The sequence below is a fragment of the Nuphar pumila genome, chromosome 4 (genome assembly GCF_984573655.1).
Source record: "Nuphar pumila chromosome 4, dmNupPumi1.hap1.1, whole genome shotgun sequence".
Taxonomy (NCBI): domain Eukaryota; kingdom Viridiplantae; phylum Streptophyta; class Magnoliopsida; order Nymphaeales; family Nymphaeaceae; genus Nuphar; species Nuphar pumila.
In genome coordinates, this window is record NC_143252.1 from 122167077 (window position 1) to 122187521 (window position 20445).

Here is a 20445-nt window from a genome sequence, read left to right on the forward strand (position 1 = left end):
GTCGGCGATATGAACCAAAAAAGAAAATCATTCTGTGTCTTTCACATGAATCCTTCTCCTCTAATCATTTCTATCAAATGCCATGTCCTCAGTGAGGTTCAAAGCATTCATATCCTTTCCTATAATCTTCATCCAAGTCTTCCTAGGCCTACCCCGACCTCTTTTAACTAATATATTTTCCCATTTCTCCATCCTTCTAACTGGAGCATCATTAGGCCTTCACCGAATATGTCCAAACCACCGTAAACGATTCTCTCTCATCATATTTTCAATGGGTGCAACGCCTACCTTCTTACGTATCTCCTCGTTCCGAATCTTATCTTTTATTGTATTTCCACACATCCATCTAAGCATACGCATCTCAGCTACACTCATTTTTTGAATATCATGTCTCTTGGCAGCCCAACATTCCGTACCATATAGCAAAGCGGGCCTAACAATCGTCCTATAAAACTTTTCCTTCAACCGCAATGGCATTCTACGATCGCACAACACTCCAGTTGCACTTTTCCATTTCATCCACCCAACCTTTATCCTATGATTTACATTTCCATCAATTTCTCCATACTTTTGAATGATAGATCCCAAATATTTGAAACAATCATCCACCGGTATTTCTTGCTCACCAAGCTTCACTACACTCCCATCACTACTTCGTTGCTTACTAAACCGACATTCCATATATTTTGTCTTACTCTTACTCAACTTAAAACGTCTTGCTTCCAATGTCTGTCTCCATAATTCTAACTTAGCATTAACCCTAGCTCTAAACTCATCAATCAAAACAATATCATCAGCAAACAACATACACCACGGCACATTTTTTTGAATTGATCTCGTAAGCTCATCCATCACTATAGAAAATAGGAAAGGGCTTAAATCAGATCCTTGATGTAACCCAACCGTTATAGGAAAATTGGTTGTTACCCCTCCACAAGTGCGGACATTGGTTACTACTCCTTCATACATATCTTTAAGTATACTAATGTACTTGAGAGAAACACCTTTCTTCGTCATTGTCCACCAGAGAACGTCCCTAGGTACTCTATCGTATGCCTTCTCCAAATCAATAAAAACCATATGCAAATCTTTGTTCCTCTCTCTATATCTCTCAATAAGTTGTCTAAGAAGATGTATAGCTTGCATAGTTGATCTTCCAGGCATAAAACCAAATTGATTCTCCGATATCATGACAACCTTCCTCAACCTAGACTCAATCACCCTCTCCCAAAGTTTCATATTATGACTCATGAGTTTTATACCACGATAGTTTGTGCAATCTTGAATATCACCCTTATTCTTATACAGAGGCACCAAAGTACTCTTCCTCTATTCATTAGGCATTTTGTTTGTCCGCCAAATCTTATTAAAAAGATTTGTCAACCATTCTAAACCTTTCTCTCTCAAGCATTTTCAAGCCTCGATAGGTATACCATCTGGGCCAATTACCCTTCTTGATTTCATTTTCTTCAAAGCCTCTGCAATTTCTTTCTTTTGAATCTTGCGCATGAAGTCATGATTCATCTCATGAAAAGGAATGGAGAAGTCTCCAAGATCTCGAGCATGACTTTCATTAAATAGCTTATCAAAATAATCTTTCCATCTCTCCTTAATCTCCTCATCTTTGACTAAAACCCTTTGTGTTTCATCTTTGATATATCTAACCATACTCAGATCCCTCGATTTCCTATCTCTCGTCTTTGCAAGCCTATAAATATCCTTCTCACCCTCTTTGGTATCCAACTTGACATAAACCTCCTTATATACCTTATCCCTCGTGTTTCGAACTACTTTTTTACCTTCCTTCTTTGATATCATATATTTCTCCAAATTCTCATTATCACGACTCTTACTTAGATTTCTATAACACTCTTTTTTAACCTTAATAGCTAATCTGACATCCTCGTTCCACCATGATGTATCCTTACCTAGAGGTGCACCGCCTTTAGACTCACCCCAAACCTCCTTCGCCACCTTTCGCATGCAACCCGCTATCTTATTCTACATTGATTTTGCATCCTCCTCGAGACACCAATTAGCTTCCTTAGCTACCTGTTCTACAAACATTTCTTGTTTAGCTCCTTTTAGTGCCCACCACTTAATTCTAGGATCTATCCTATGTCTATCCCTTTTGCGGCATCGTATACGTAAAAACCAAAAATTTTCGCTAACAAATTTTTGTTTATGTTACAAAATATTTCAAAATATGCAAATTGGGCCTAGATCCACATTTCGGATCTAGGACCCATAAAGGGGTAATTAGGTGTAAATGATATCAACCACGATTTAATAATATTAATAATAATAAATAGATAAAATTTTAATTATAAAATTAATTCAAGGATCCACAGTTGGATCCATTTGGATCCAACTTGTGGATCCATGCCGTTTGGGGTCGGTTTACGGGTCTCGGGTTCGGACCCGGGCCACACCCTATGTAACGAGCATATGAGTAAAAAGGGCAACCCGATAAGGGTTGCCCGATAAATCTGAAATAGAAAACAAGAAAAGGGCGCGGGGGGGGGGGGGGTTACGCAGGGCGTAACCAACCCCGCGCCTCCTGGCAAGAGGGGAGGGGATTTTGGGCCGATAAAGGGGGAGTGGAGAGGGGGTCTTGCCCTCTTCTCTCTCTCTCTCTCTCTCTCTCTCTCTCTCTCTCTCTCTCTCTCTCTCTCTCTCTCTCTAGTTGGGTGCGCATCGGAGAAAAAGGGCACGCAGGAATACCTGGGGCTACCAACTGCCATTGAAGGCCACAGCAAGCAGCCCCGTCACGAGAAGCGTCAGCCGCGGCTCTGTACTCGCGTCTCCAGCCTCCGATCGCCGGAAAAATCTTCAAAAAGGTACGAGTCTTCTTGGAAACGGGGTGAGGGATCGAATAGGGGTTCGATTCCGTGTGTGGTTTTGAGAGGAGAAAACTCGGGGGTTTTTGGGGTAGTGACGACATCTGATTTGAGGGTTTAGCTGTCAACCCCATTTCGGAACCCTAGTTGATTGGTTGGGGGTCTATTTTTTTTTCAGTTAAGGGTTTTCGATTTGGGGATTTTCAGTTTTCCTGATAGAAGGGGGGGTTTGATTTATGTTAAAGGGCTTAAGACCTCGCTTAATGTATTTGTTCTTGGATTTTTTCTAAGAGGGCTTACGGATTTCTGATGGGGACAAATACCATGAAATCGTGAAACAGGGGTTTTCCCTGTTTTGATCACCCTGAGCGATTGGTTTGGGAATGAATGTTTCTCTTTTTGTTTTGTTTGACAGTCCTTATGATAATCGATCTGCATTGTTGATTTCTGTCATTTTATACATGATATTAGTGAGATCGGTGTATTTAAGTTAAAGTTTGTTCTGTGAAATATAACTTTTGTAATCTATTTTCTGTGAGATGAAGAATAATAGATGAATTTACGGGTTTCTGGAAATATTCATGGTATTGATGTTGTTTGAAAATCCATATTTCAAGTCTTTTATGCATTAATGCGTTTTTTGTGATAGATATATGTGTGTACTGACTTTGAATAATGCATATTTTTATGAATCTTTAAAGTTATTAATGATTTATAAGTTTATCTTTAAGATATTTTATGCATGCATCTCTCCTTTTGATAATATGCAATTATGTTCTCTTATGAATTAAGAACTATGATTTCTTAAAAATTATTTATTGAGGTGAGACTCTCTCAATGACTATTGTATTTAAAAAATTAATGATTTTTCAAAATTAATGTCAAATTTTTTTCTTACTTTAAATGATTTTGAAAAATGTTAAATTATTTTACTAAATATTTTCTATATATTGTATTTTTTGGTGTGCTTGTCCATCCTCTCTCCAATAATATATATATATATAAGTATAATTATTTTTAGTTGGATTGCTCTTTTAGCTCTATTTACAGGTTCTCAAAGTATTGGCATGATTGGAGATTCTCGGGACCCTTCGAGCATACCAAGGAAGATCTAGAAGCCCCTTTAAGAATTTGTATCATGGAAGAACATGATGATATCTTGTGTAATGGGATTCTTTCTGTAATTGCAAACTTACGGTAAGTCACCCTAAGTTTGAGGGGGGTGGTAAGATATATATATATATATATATATATATATATATATATATATATATATATATATATATATATATATATATATATATATATTTTTGTATATATAAAAGTGCATATGTATATATGCATATATATATATATATGTATACATATTATATATTGTTTATATATGTATGTATGTATATATATTTGTATATAATATATATTTATGTATATTATATACTTTAAGTCAACCATGGTTGACTTGGGCTACTTGTTGGAAGATAGTCCAACGGTTAGTGTGGTCTCCTTTTTCCCCTTTAATCTCTCCTTTCCTCTCTCTTCTCCTGTAAATATGTGAGGGTGTGTGTTTTGTAAGTGAGAGTGATGGGTAGATTTACATTATTTGTGATTGTTATAAACTTATGAGTGTTTTGTAGTGAGGTTCTTTGTATTTTTTAATTTCATTCTTAATACTTGTGTTTCATTTTTATTTCTTATGGTGAGCTTGTATTCAAATACATTATATTTCGGTTCTTGGTATTCATTTCAAAGTGTATTGGGATCCATGTCATTTCGTGACATGGATTACTCCATTTTTCTTTCATATACAATTTGAAATAACTTTCATGGTTTCCATCAGTGTTGTGAAAAGCGTTGAGGCGTAGCAAGGCGCTCCACCAAAATCTGAGGCAAGGCGTAAGCCTCGAGGCGCAAAGCGTACGCCTCAAAAAATTTATTTAAAAAAACTGTAAAAATTATCTAAAATTATAAATAAATAAGAAATGCTTTAGTGAACCTTGGGAAGAAGAATCTCACATATCTTAGGAACTCTTGCAGCGTGTTACACACGTGCCCCCAGACGACCTTCAGCATCCAGCAGAAGTTGAAGGCCGTGTCTAACACCACCCACGTGATGCGGTCCTTCATGAACAAGCCCGACCACCTGAACTGGGGGTTGAGGACGTTCAGGTCGATACCGTTCTGCAAGTTAACGTCAAAGTTGATGCCACACTCCATCAGATACTGCCGCAAGTCAGCGTTGATCTCATTTGGGGAGTTGGCGACCTTGACGTGGAACTCGCAGACTAACTTCTGGCCGGTGTGGGGGTGGGTGGGGAGGTTGTCGTTCTCGTCGGAGAAGGTGAGACCCAGTCGCAAGAGGCAGAGTGGTCGGCGGGTCGCCGACGCCTTCTCAGCAGAGGAAAGAAGAAGGTGGAAGAGGTGATGACCGGCGGCGGGTGGTGGCCGGCGGTGGCAGAGAGAAGGTTCGAGAGAGGGGATGAAGTGGAGAGAGAAGGTTCGAGAGAGGAGACGAAGTGGAGAGAAGGTTCGAGAGAGGCGCCTGTGTCTTTTTTAAAGACGCAGGTTCTCTCAAACCTTCGAGAAAGATACAGGTTCTCTCGAACCTTCGAGCATACAGGTCTGGGTCCGGGTCGGACTCGGGTCCGGGCCCATCCGATTTTCAATTGTGCGCCTCACGGTAAGGCGCGCCTCGCCTCAGGGTGTACGCCTCAAGGCGCATGAGGCGTACGCCTTGAGGGTTTTACGCTTTTTAAGTGCGCCTCAAGGCGAAAAGGCCCTTGCCTCGAGGCGAGGTGCGCTTTTTGCGCCTTGAGGCGCGTTTTTAATAACACTGGTTTCCATTAAATAGAACAAGTCATTCTGCAGCAACAATGCATCCCAGCAGCTTCCTAAAATTCAAACAAGCAATAAGACTCAACTTTCTACACTGTAAAAGTTGTAGGATTATGTAGTCAAAATGACATCATGCTTCAAGTGATAAACAAGAATTTGAAATTTTGGTCCATCCTTGCTATTGCATTGCAAAAAGGTATTCATCAGCAAAGAGGTGTATAACCCTAACTGAAGTACTTAGGCACCCTTTCATTATTTCTCACCTCTATTGACCTGAAGTATATGGATTACCATAATTTACCAATCATCCAAAAGGTAACTTGCTTCACACAACTCTTCAAAGAACATGTCTCTTCAACAATCTACTAACCTCAATTCCCAATTGCACATCATTAAACATGAATGTACCCTTATCCATTACTCATGGTAGTGAAATTTAAGTCAGTAAACTTTAAAAATACAGCCAACTGCCTAAATCACATGGACAAATTTTCATCGTCTAGAACAATTTCTTGATATTAACTGCAAAAAAGGAGGTGATAGAACTTACCTCCCTGCAAACCTCTTCAGCTTCTTTCAAGGACCTTGAATAGTTCACAAGAACCTGAAATAAAAATAAAAGAAACAATGAATAGAAAAGAAAATAATCAAATAATCAATAAGTTGGATAAATCTAGCATTACAGCAAATCTTTGGTCCTTAAAAGCTAATATATCACTCATAGTAGTAGAAACAAAGTATAACAAATATAACCAAAGACTTTGGGCTGGCTTAGATCAAATAGAATGAATGTAGTACTAAACAGTTCTTCATCAAGAGAGACATAATCAACACACGCACACACACCTTCGCTTGTGCTATGGCTTAGATTAAAAGTAGTACTAAACAGTTCCTCTACACGAGAGACATAATCAACAAGCGTGTGTATTAGAATCAGAGTTACCGGAAGCGCCTAGGCAAAAGGGGAAGCGTGCTTCCCCGAAGCGCGCTTCGGAAGCGCGAAACGTCGCGCTTCCGAAGCGTGAGGGGAAGCGTCCCCCTTTTTTGGGAAGCGCACTTCCCTTTTATGGGAAGCGCTTCCCCCACGCTTCCCCCACGTTTCCCCCACGCTTCCCCCACGCTTCCCCCTCGCTTCCCCCTCGCTTCCCCATTTTTTTCATTTTTTTCGCTTCCCCTCGCTTCCGGTTCGCTTCCGGTTCGCTTCCTAGGTCGTTTCCGAGACGGTTCGGAATTTTCTTCTAAGTGGTCCCACGCTTCCCCGCTTCCTAAATTTTTTAAAGTGCCTCGCTTCCCGCTCCCGCTTCCCGTATCGCTTCCCGCTCCCGCTTCCTCGACTGGTAACTCTGATTAGAATATATGCACCAGAGTATTGTCAATGAAGAAGAAGAAGATGCGGTGAGCAAGGGGCGGCAGCTGCTGAAAACAATCCTCAATAATCTATCGTGCCCTATATTTCTATATTATATATGTTACAGCTCGGATCGGGTCCGTCGGACCCGGATCGGGTCTGACAGACCCAATAATGACAGCAATACAAAAGATGTTACATAGATGTTACATAAGGTCATCGGGTCTAGATCCAGACCCGTGAACAAACAACGTACAGTCTCAATACCCTCCCTCAAGTTGTGCATGGTCTTGCACCATGGACAACTTGTTCATCAAGAACCAAAACCGTACGCTAGTAAGTCCCTTAGTGAACAAATCAGCCAGCTGATCAGTCGTCGAAATGTAAGTTGGTTCAACTTCTCTATCTTCTACCTTTTGCCGGATGAAGTGCTCATCAATTTCTATATGCTTTGTGCGACTATGGTGAATAGGATTGAAGGCAATTTATATGGCACTTTGATTATCGCATAATAGGGTAGTGGGCAAAATATTTTCTCCTATTTTAGTTAAGAGATGCCTCAGCCATGTAACATTTGTTGTAGCCGCTGCCATGGATTGGTACTCAGCCTCAGTGTTGGATCGTACAATTGCCCGTTGTTTCTTGCTACTCCATGTTATCAAGCTTCCATCAATGAAAACACAGTACCCAGAAACTGACCGTCTATCATCTGGATCTCCAGCCCAATCGGTATCTGTATATACAACAAGTCGATGTCTCTCACCCTTAGATTTAGACGGATGATAGACTAGGCCATCTCCAAAGAGTTCCTTTTAAATATCGAAGGATTCTCTTAACTGCGTCCATATGTCCTGTGCGGGAGTCATGCAAGAATTGCGAGACTTGATTCACTGCATACACAATGTCCAGTCTAGTGAAGGTGAGATATTGGAGCATACCCACAAGACTTCGATATTGCTTGGGATCTCCGTATGTTTCCCCATCCTGTGAGCGGAGCTTGTGGTTAAGTACACTAGGAGTGGACAGCGGTTTGCAGTCTTTCATACCTGCCTTATCCAATAGGTCTAATGTATATTTGTGTTGAGTTAACAAAAGATATTTGTCATGCCAATCGACCTTAACCCTCAAGAAATAACGCAAAACACCCAAATCTTTAATCTTAAACTACTGACTCAACAAGTCTTTTGTAGCTTCTATATGTTCACTAGAGTTCTATCATCCACATATATGAGAAGTAAAGTGTTCACATGATGATATTGGGAAATGAACAGTGAATGATCGAGATGAGACCTAAGGAACCCGTGCTGTTGAATTTTGAGTGAGAAGCTATCAAACCACGAACAAGAGACCTGCTTTAACCCATAGATGGTTCTTCGTAGTTTACAAACATGTGTACTGAGACTGTATTATGCATAACCAAGGGGTTGTTCCATATACACCTCTTCTTTCAGGATACCATGCAAAAAAGCATTTTTTACATCAAGCTGACTGAGAGTCCATCCATATTGAACCGATAAAGACAAGATTAATCGAATGGTTCTCATCTTGACCACAGGGCTAAAGGTCTCCTCATAGTCTTGCCCATATTCTTGAGTAAACCCTTTTGCTACTAGTCTCGCCTTGTAGCGCTCAATAAATCCATCAGGTTTATATTTTATCTTATAAACCCATTTGGACCCTACAACATTTTTGTTTAAGGGTCTAAGGGCAATCTCCCAAGTCCCACACTCATGTAAAGCCTCTATCTCCTCATTCATAGCCTAAATCCACTTGATTGACATAGAAGCTTGTGCAAACTAATGGATTCATCCTGTTTTTCCATCTGGGAAATGGATAATTGTAATTCTGTGGAGAAGTTATAACTTACCCATCTCTCAATGGGATGATGAATCCTATCAAACTTCTTGGGATGCACATCAAGACGCTGAGCATTATTCTTATTTTGTCACACGTAGACAGCCCCTTGATACTTTGTGATATCTGGGATAGGCATTGCAATGTTTTGTGCATCTGGTGACTCTTCCCTTTGCATCTGTGCATTTGGTCCATTCTGTTCAACAGGTAATAAATGATGTGGTGAAGAGCCCTGTGTCTCCGTCTAATCAAATAGATCAGCCTCAAGCCATGGTTGATAGCTTTCAACATCTTTGTTGTGCCCATTTACCCTCACTAAATCCTCGGTATTGGTATCATCAAATACAACATTTTGTGATACTCTGATGCGATTAGTGGTAGGATTATTGCAACGATACCCTCTGTATTGATCAGCATATCCAACGAACTTGCACAAGTACGCTTTATCCTAAAACTTGTTGCGTTGAGAATTATCAATATAAACATAACATACACAGCTAAGCACTCGCAATTCATTATAGTTAAGGTGAACACCAAAGAGTGTAAAATAAGAGAATTGATTATCTAGCAACTTCATTGGCAGGTGATTAATGTGCACAGCGGAATGAAAGGCTTCAATCCACAAACTTAAGGAGATGTGAGTATCACGTAACATGCATTTTCCACAATGTATTGGTGTTTTCTTTCGGCCACACCATTTTGTTGTGGTGTATAAGGACAAGAAATCTGACGGCTTATTCCGTTATCTTGGAGAAATTCAGTAAATTCCTTTGATAAATACTCCCCCCCACCATCACATTGGAAATATTGAATCTTAGACGAGAATTGATTACAGACTAGAGCATGAAATGAACAAAAGAGCTTAAACACCTCGGATTTATACTTCATAAAGTAAATCCAAGTGTATCTGGAATAACTATTGATAAAAGTAACATAATAACAACTACCTGATAAGAAGGCTTGTTGGGCAGGTCCCCAGACATCAGAATAGATAATTTTAAAAGGCACATAAGATCTTTGATTTATTGAATTGAAAGGAAGAACATGACTCTTACATAATTGACAACTAGAACAAAGTGAAAAATCAGACTCAACACTCAAACTAGACCGTGGAAAAAGTCCACCAGATGCAAGTCTCTCATTGACAGATGTATACACACTTAAGGAAACTATGCTTTGAGGTGAATATGTATATGCAAATGACATGAGTAATGCACAATGAATAAAAGCATGCCATTAAATTGAATATTTGCATTACGTGAAAGTGTGCAATTGTCACTATTACATGAGTTGAATGTAAACATGCTCCTAAATATCTTTGTTTCACACACAGCTGAAAACTGTGTGCAGCCCTAAAATTCAATTTTTAGATCCGGGTTATGTTCATGGGTGTGGATGTCAACACATGTTATGAATTAAAAGTTTCATATGCCTACATTTATGGGACATGTTTAATTATCGTGCATTTATGGATTGATTTCAAGTGTATGTGTATACATGAAATCGATGTGTGTTTAGCATGTACAATCCTGCATAAATGTTCTCATGTACTTATGAATCATGAATGAATGCATGTGTGTTAAGTGATTACAAGAAAGCAATTGCACATAGATGGTGAACACATGCATATGATTGTGGTAGCAAATGCACATTGTTGAATTGGTATGAATGAATGTGCATTCGGAATCATGTTGGTATCATTGCATAAATTGCATATTGTTATAATTTTTGCATATGGTGCATCGATGATCAAAATGAATCATCGTGGGCTTGAAGAGCCTCGAGCTTTAGTTTGCTCTTCCTTTATGTATTTTAAATGTATCGCAAAAATCACATTTATTTTTATTGCACTATATTGCATTGTTCTATGTGTTTTCACGGGCGAGAGTCCCGTGATGGTTCTCGCATGGGTAGATGCTAGCTTTTGCCTTTGCTTTTGCATGCTGAATTGCAAAACTCAATAATTGGCTTTTAATAAAAAGATAATGAATAAAAACAGTGTAATATACGTTCTCAGATCTCCCATCGGAAGAATGAAAATCTTAGAAATTCGGTTTTTGGGGACCACAAGGATACAAAAAAACTCGGTGTGCTTTACTTTGACCTATGAACCCGATATTGAGGTTCTTTCTCTTGGCCACGGTTTTAGGAAGAGTCTGTCACTTTAACTGGAGGTGGTGCGTTCAACACAACTGTTGTTTTGGTATATCAAGAAAAGTGACACTTGTAGGAGTTGAGGGTCCTTAGTGTCCCGACATTAGATGTAGAGGTCTAATGTTCCGAAGGTGATTCGGTTGAAGGCTAAGTTTGAAACCTAGTAATAAAATACAATTCATGTGCTAAGTTACCATGGGAATCTTACTTAACCTCAAGAAATTTTACCTGTTTGGTGTATTCACGAGTAATGGTAATTAAAAAGAAGAACTTAAATTGTATGCATTTAATAGAGCATGATATGGAAAAAGAAACTCTAAGGAAAGATAATAAAGTGTTCATGCATTGCACATAAATCATACATATTCCTGCTATGCATTAGATCATGCGCATTTTACCTATTTCCTTAATTATTACATGTTGGTGGATGCATAATGTTTAAGTTCTAATGCATGTTAAATGTCTTGATTACTCAAATTGTAACCCTCTTATTTGTTAAATGTTCATTCATGCTTAATAAATGTTTCATGTTGCATGAATGCTTACTTGAATTATGTAAATGTCATAATTGTATTCCTTTGAACTATTGCATGAAATCTTATCTGTATTCTTTATGCTCATTTATTTCATTAGAGGGATTCATACGCAGAATTTTTTGAATTTCTGACACCCACTATTTGTGGTTTTTCGCAGTCGCAGGAAACCAGTGAAGCGACTAGCTTCTGCTAGAGTTACGGGTGTCACGTTTTTGCTAGACATTGTGGCTCAGTCTTCTTTATTTTTCTTTTACATTTGGTTCTCTATGCACTCTAAATTTCATTTATGCAATTGTCTCGAGACTTATCACTTATTATTCAATAAAGGTTTGGTTTGGTATGGATGATAATTGTAAGCTCTATTGTGGTTGGTTGTTTTATCCAATTGGAAGTGAAACTTTAAAGGCCTGGGTTTTTTAGAAGATTTCGGCAATGGTTTTAAAAAAAAAATCGGCGTTTTCAAGAGGTATGAGTTGGGGTCATTACAAAAATTGTGCAGAACAAAAGGAGATTCCACATCTGAGAAGCTCAAGCCTCTAATAGCATGAAATACGGAACATGTGAGCAAACAATGCAAAACTAATTAACTAAATTGAAAAAAAGGCATAAGGTTCTTGCAAACACAATATTGTCCAACGAAATTGTGGATGAAACATACCTATTAGTGAGAAATAGTACCATAAAAATATTAAGAACAGGACAAGGAAGAAAAAGATGCATCTGTATTATATATATATAAGAACTATATGTGTGTATATAAGAACATATATTAGCGCAAAATAATTCATTCAATGCAAAACCAAGGTTTTAAAACCCGTGACTCGGAACTCGACTCGTTCTTTATTGACTCGTGACTCGACGGGTCAACTCGGTGACTCGGACCGGGTTTTGTTAACTTTTGATTTTAAAAGAAAAACAATATATAATTTGTCTGAAACCATGTTTTTGAGTAAACATAGTCTCCAAATGTCTGTAAGAATATAAAAACAACTGCAAAGAGCTATAGAGGTTTGCTTGAATAATTGAATTTGATATCTATACAAGCACTTTGACTAATTCATGACTTGAATTAGAGGATTTGGCCACCATGAGTTCAGTTTGCTACTACCTAAGGTTCCTAAAATGGCCAATCATATATGCTAGCTTGTTTTAAAAGTTTTAATTCCCTCTCTAACAAATCCATAAATGTAAAATAGGGATATATGTGCATATTGAAAGTTTACAGAATGCCCAATATCAACATAAATAAGCAATTTTTATGCAGGAAATATATTAATAGCACAACTATAAAAAGACTACTAATATTTGAATATGTACAATGCTTGTTCCCGTAACAAATGGATGATGAAACCTAAATGTGACTTCCCATAGGCACAGTTGACCCTCCATATATAGTGAGAATCATTTCTTTAAAATATTTTGCTAGAATAAGTTGATAACACAGGGTGAACAGTAGTTCGAACAACATGGAGATTTTATTCTATGGATTTAAATGTTTTTTTATCTTTAAATGATTTTTATTTTCTTTTTTATACAAAATCTGGGGGTAACCCTTGTTAAAATATATGTACTTATATATTTCGAAACTGCAATTTGAAACTCAAAAAACAAATTTAAAACATCCCAAAACTCGCCCGAGTCAGGACGAGTCAAGCCCGAGTTTTGGCAAATCGAGTTTGCCTTGCCGTGTTGACTCGGTGGAGGGCCGAGCCGAGTCAATGAGTTGACTCGGCGAGTTTTAAAACACTGTGCAAAACTGTAAGAACACATACTGAGAACGGCACCAAAAAAATTAGAAGATGACGCAATAATCATGTTCCATGATAGGCTTCATAAAGACTTAAAGTCAATCAAATAAGAACTCAATAAAACAGATGAATATTGCTAGTTTAGGAAACATAATGAAACAAATAAAAATGGTGTTAGTGCCTTTTAGTCCATGGAGACAAAATTATCCTCCTTTAAGCCATCATACATTGATGTTTAAATCTAATAAAATATAGAAATCCTAACCATGATTTTCTTTCAAATAATTTCTTAAATAAGTAAATGTCTTTCCATTGATAACCAGCTTTTTCCAGACAATAAAAACTATAGCAATTGTTTCTCCCAGTGACTGATAGAGACACCTATTAACCACCACCATTATACAGTACCCTATTTCTAGTAGATGACCCACAAATTTGACAATAAAAAAAAAAGAAACATAATATTATGAAGACATTGAGCCTTCAAATATCACAGTAATAAGGCAGGCACTTATCAAGAAAGAAATAGCTTTCATTTTATAAGGTTATTTATAAAACCGCTATTTCTAAATGAAAATCAATTACCTTGTTTCAGTCTCTTTATAGCAATCCTAATTGATTTCACTTTCCCAATGGCAATAGGAAGAACTAAAACAGTGTATAAAGAACAAACTGTAGTTTGTCATGCAGTAAATTTCTGCATGTACAAGATTCAGTATGAAAACTTTTCTCTATGATGCCAGTTGAAGTTCTAATATTAGATAATCATATCATAGAAGAATGCACACTGTGTGCAACATTTATTGGTAGAATTTTTTTCTTTAGAAAGTCATTATATAAACACCAGAGGAGACAACCATGAACCTTGCAGCCTGATCTTCCTAGCGCCAGTGCAGTTTCCTTCCCAATTCCCCTGGAAGCTCCAGTAACAATGGCTACAGGAGCTTCCACGCCTTGAGAAGCTTCAGCCTTCACTTTCTCTATGGTAGCCACAGCTCTTATTCCTACATGGAACATTGCATTCATAAGACTTGCATCCAAGATAATAATGGACAAAAGTACAGATTTAGATACAACAAATGCAAGGAGAAAAATAAACCCTGTAAAAAGGTTTTGAAACTTGTGCATGCAAACATCATCAAATACCACATTAGGCATGGGATAAAAATGCTGAATGAAAGCATCCACTGCCACATGGAACAACAAACTTTATCAATCAACCATTAAGAACAGCTAATACCCGCATGAAATTTAACTTTTATGCAAGTGAACTGCACACATCACAAGAGACCTCTTCACTTGGTATAATGGTTCACGCCTAGACGTGGGAAGCAGTTTGTTCTTTTCCCCAGAAGTCCTCGATTAAATACCATTAAACAAAAATATGCACCAATGCCTTGGCCCTTTTTAATAAAAGGGACAACCAACATAAAAGATTTCAAAACGTTTAAGGGAGAATGACATGATTGGTTCTACTTTATTAGACCTTACATTCAATCTATAAACAAAGTTAGGCTAAGAATCAAAACTATAGTAGCCAGAAGCATGGACAGGACCTGCATCAAGAGTATCCATGTTGCCAATCTTACATAGAAAATGCCGGAAAATTACAAAGTTAAAGGAAGCATGATTCAACTGTAGGAGAATCCCGCTACTACAATTGAGATACTAAAGATAATATTGACAAAGCAAATGAAAAAAGTAATAATCATACCAACACTGACTCATAAGGAATTTAAAATATTGCAATCCTAGAAATTTAAACACAACGGATTAATGTTCAATTTCAGATTGAATTAATAGTATTATATGATGGCCTACAAGCTCAAAGAGAAGTCAGGCATCATATTTAACATGTATATTAACTCTGGTCTCAACAAAGTATGATATCGAACTTTGATACAAATACTGCTAGTGCTTACCAAAGAACTCATTGTTTGCCAAAATAAATAACATCTGCAGCAAGCTCCCTGATTATAAAAGAAAAGAACTCTTCTTGCTTTGACAGTAAAAAGGTAAAGGAAAAATGTGTCCATAAGAAATCAAATACTAACAAGGATAACCAGTTTGGCCTCATGGGAATCTTAGCTTTCAAAAGAAAAAAATATAAAATAATCTCATCAATATGAAGTCGATCTTCCCAAAACATACAGTGATGCACCTTTAAAAAAATCCAAGCATCTCTTATTCCATGAAGTGAAAAAGCAGTTGGCACCCCCAACCCCAAGACAAACACTTCACATGTTGGATAATGAACAAAAAGAAGCTGATATTTTGAACAAAAAAGCCTTTACAACTTGAAACATATTGAAAAAGAAAAAAGAAAGCTGATATTTATGATTGTCATGTGTGTGCATATCAACCTATGTCACACGGATATTCCATTTTGGTCCCCATATTTTGTCCCCTTATATACTGGTCATATTCAAAACTTCATAAAAGTGGCTGTATCCCTGTATCTGTGATATAGGCATCAACTGTCAACACATCCATAACTACTGTTGGTTGATTTAGGTTTTTGACAAGCCTGGTTTGCCAAAAAGGGTCTTAAAAGGTTGTTTGGGTGTCAAAACTTGAGTTTTCAGGTCTTTGGTCACTTAAAATTCAAAAAATAAAAAGAAAGAAAAAAGTTACAAAAGACAAAGCCATCCATTTTTAGGTGAGCCACTGTTTGGGGAATGGCCTAGCTGATGTCACCCAGCCTGGGTCATTTCCCAATCACTGGCTGGCCGAAAAATGGTCAGCCCTCATTTTTTAGGAAAAACAAATAAAAAAAGGAAAAAAATGGTTGGATGGCCATTTTCCAGTCAACCACCGATTGGGAAATGACCGGCCTAGTTAAGTGACCCCAGCCCGAAACACATTAAATTAGACTGCCATCTTGTTCGAAAAAAGGTTCAAACAAGAATAATATATGAAGCCTTGAGAAGGAATCACGACATTAGGAGTCATTGGGTCTCGATTTCAAGATAAGAAAAATAGTTCAAACAACTTCTTTAACATCTTAGAATTGAGGAGGAAGCTCGATTTCAAGATAAGAAAAATAAAATAAAAGAAGTTTATGCTAAGGTAAACATGGTTGAATGCAAACCAAGGTTCAAACCTATACTTAAGAACAAAAATAAAAAATTCAAATTCGATGCTAAAAAGAAAATTAATATTTTCTGCTATACTTGTAGAAAACTGAGTCACTATGCAAGAAAATGTAATCACAGGAAGAAATTTCAAGGCAATAAAGCTAGTAAACTCAATGATGATCTGGTGGTCATAGTTAGTGAGATATTCATGATTAATTTGGATAAAACATAGTATGTAGATTATGGATTTATGATCCATTCGTACAATGATAGAAGTATATTCAAAACATATGAAACCATGGGAGAAGACCATATGATATATATGGGTGATAAACATGATGCTAAGGTTCATGAAAAAAGGAGTGTAAAACTTTATTTTACTTTCGAGAAATGCTTAACCCTCCGAAATGTGTATTATGTAACCTATCATCACGAAAAATCTTCTGCCTATCTACTTACAACTCATGGTTTCAAAGTTATAATGAAATCTCATAGTATTATACTGTCAAAGAATCACAAGTTTGTAGGCAACACCTACGCTTTAAAATTTACCAACCAGTTGGGTTGGTTTGGCTATTGCTTTCTATTGAAAATGTGTCAGCAATCTGTGTAAGTCACCTTCTTCTAGGCTCTGAGTCACTGTCTTCTAAGCTTCGTTGGATGACACTGCATTCTCATTCAAATATAGGCTAGCCATACTTGTGATGGTTCCCCATGATCAAATATTCTCACCTAGGCCTACGTTGCTACAATATTGTTCTATGGAAGCAGGCGGGTGAAGAGTTCAGCCCGGTTTTTGGTGTTGTAGGGGATAGGAATTGACCTTTCTAATGCATATTCTGTCGTACCGGCATAACTCCACGAATTTGCTGGGTTAAATGGATCGAGATAGCAAGTAGACCTAGATCCGAATAGTAACTAGATCTGGACTTCGAAGTTTGAGAACCAAAAGAGAAGAGTTCTAACATACAGGTATCAAGACTACTCATGAGATGCCATTATGGCCAGAATTATCGTAGAGAATACTTTAGTCTGCTAATGCTATGTATAATTTACCCAGAAATAGAATAAAGTACATTTTCTAGAAAATGGTGAGGCCTGTGTAGAAATTAGTTAGCAAACGATTGCTACATGAAAAACAAGGATTAGAATGTAACATACAACTCCTATAAATACAGGAATTTAACATCCACATATACTAAAAAAATTCCAATCAGAAGGAAACATTTGAGAAACCAAGATCATTAGCATTCATCCATCAGTGCATGAAAATACAATTTGTCATCCAATAGTGAATATTTATATCTTATTAACTTCAGTTAATGTCAACGTTACTCTGATAGAATCATAGATGGGTGACTAAATTTTGATAAACCCAACAACCATACACAAAGTATAGACATTTACAACCCAGATGGGCCTTTCACAAATGCAGATCAAAGAAAGGAAGATAAACAGATATTAAACAATTAGAAAATCCATAAACCTTCCCAATTTACTTGTTATTACAAAAGCATGCATCTCATGCAGAGTTCCTGGATTATGTTTTTGAGTCACCTAATGCTAAACTAAGACTCCAGATCATTAACATGGCTTTAGAACTGGGAAACAAAAAACAAAAACAAAAGAGTCACAAAATGCTTTATTTATTTTCACCATTACCACGGATGCTTCCTAGCATTATGATGGAATCAGCCTCTCGGGTCAAATAAAGCACATCTCAAGGAAGAAAAAAAAAACACATCTTTGCATTTCCAGTTATTACTATTGATAACGCCCAAAATTACGACATGGATGACAGATATGACTGACAAGTATTCTTTCCAAAATCACCAATCCACTCTAGTAGCACAAAAGGAACATTAACAAATAGCTCAGATAATCAAACTTAGTAAATGCGTAGAGTATTGCCCTAATAGGCCTCTCCAACAATCACCATGCTAAAGTTAAATCAAACTCCCAAATATAACATTAACGTGGTGCTATACAATATTAAAAGGTCACCAATTGAGATTAAGCTGTCTAGCCAGTGTAGAAAATAAAATGGTATTGGCTGAACATCTCAACCCACAAAACCTGGTTCATATCCCACCTTCTGCTCGTGTAGCAACCATTAGCCTAACCCGGATATTGATGTCATGAAAACATAAATAAAGTCTTTCTCAGACCATATTTCCTTGGTTTGCATGTGGGCATGTGAAGCGAAAAAAGAAAACAGATCATTTGCATGAAGGATCTAGAAAGGTAAACATTCATCATAATTTAGCTCATGACTGAACATACAAATTTTAAGTGAGAGTAGTCAACTATAAATGCTAGAATTCAGATCAGATCTGACCTAAAATACACAACCTAAACCAAAAACAGAGGAAAATGGGAAAACAAAAGGAAGAACGAAGAAAACGAATCCACCCATCCAAAAAATTCCACACGCCATGAGTAAAAAGTTAACGAATATCCAACATAAAAAACTAGAAAGAAACAACACCAAATCACGCCGACCCGAAAACCAAAAAGACACCACACCCACCACCAGAAATCAACAAAAATCGTCAATACCAACATAAAAACCCACAAAATACCACCAAATCTCAAACACCCATAAAAGAAAACCGCTCAAGAAACCGACAAATACCAGAAAGTCTCGGAGAAGAGACTGGTTTGCAGAACAATCTCGGCAAAACATGAAGTTGGTTCGATCGGAACGGGGTCCTAAGATGGGAAGGAGCTACCATATGGCTTGAAACACCAGATTTCGAGAGGATTCCTGTGGGCTTGAACATGACTGAGGAGGAGGAAGAGGAGATGGCCATGGCTCTGGCAATGCTGCTATGGAGGAAGTACGCCAGGTGGGGAAACGCCAGATGGGGAAAGAGATGCAAAGAAATGAAGGTGGGTAGGCGTCAATTAAAGCTGGATATGGTGGGTGGGTAGGCGACTATAACTAACGACCCTTTTTTCAAGGGGAGGAGAAGGGTAACACGCAAAGAGTGCCCGGGTGGATAACCAACGCTACCCTTCCTCCCGGGTCACTATGGCTGTGGCTTGCGGAGCAGGTGATATCACTGAATACGTACGGATATGGATACAAATTGATAGGAATCAAAAAGGGTTTTCCATTAAATTAATCAAATTTTGGTGCGGCCTGAAAAAGACCCATTTGAATGGTGCAGTCAGATTGCACACTGTGAATCGTGCTGATGGAGGGCAGATCAGGGTGCAATCGCATTGTACACTTTGAATCGTGCAATCTGATTGCACCTGATGTGCCGTCATTTGAATAGCACTCATGAAACTATATTTTTCATGAACCGATTCTTTCAAGACTATTTTAAGGGAACCAACTTTTAAGAACACTTTTTGTTTGGATGACAATCTATGAGGGCTGTTTGGATCAGTGTTGTCAGCATCATAACATCCAATGTTGTCAGTATGGGTGCCTATCGGCAGAAAATCGATACCCTTCACCTCTGAATCCGCTATTTTTTTAATAAATATAAAAAATATTTAAAATTATTTTTAATATTATATTATTATTATTTTAATGGCTTTAACATGTGTTTTGACACATAATATTTTTTAATTATTTTTTGGCAGATTCAGAATGATTCACTTGAGTATCGGTATTGACCCATTCACCTTAATCGCTGGCCAAACAATACAGGACCGATACCGATGCCGATACTAACAACTTTGATAACATCCATTCGATATGAGCCGATTCGGTCTTCAGTGGATTTTTAATATTTTAATACTTTTAAGAATGTTTTAATAATTTTTTAAATTGTTTAATATGTTTATATTAAAAAAATGGCCTATTCAGCTCGATGATTTGGTTCGAATTGAACGATTCTCTTAATCATTTTGAAAATTGATTCAGATCCGAAACCCATGCTGGCAACATTGTTTTGGATAACATTTTGCTCCAAGAAAATGGTATAGTAATTCTTATAATAAAAACAATATAGGTGAAGATGGATCGTTCTTGATTGCACCTCCAATCAAAACTTGTAATCAACCACGTTTAGATGTGCTAATGGATCAGATTTGGTTAGA

General features: G+C 37.4%; 1 protein-coding gene across 5 annotated transcripts in view; it reads right to left on the reverse strand.

The window, feature by feature from the left end:
- The window catches only part of LOC149840864 (3-oxoacyl-[acyl-carrier-protein] reductase 4-like), a 48226-nt gene extending 28811 nt beyond the window's left edge, over positions 1 to 19415 (reverse strand). For all 5 annotated transcript variants that reach the window (XM_090003402.1, XM_090003401.1, XM_090003398.1 and 2 more), the window contains exons 1-3: positions 19025 to 19415; positions 14177 to 14316; positions 6223 to 6276 (exon numbers count right to left, since the gene is read on the reverse strand). In XM_090003402.1, coding sequence (XP_089859528.1) covers positions 6223 to 6276; positions 14177 to 14316; positions 19025 to 19202 — 372 coding nt within the window. In that variant the 5' untranslated portion in view covers positions 19203 to 19415. The remainder of the gene's footprint in view (positions 1 to 6222; positions 6277 to 14176; positions 14317 to 19024) is intronic.
- Between the last annotated feature and the right edge of the window lie 1030 nt (positions 19416 to 20445).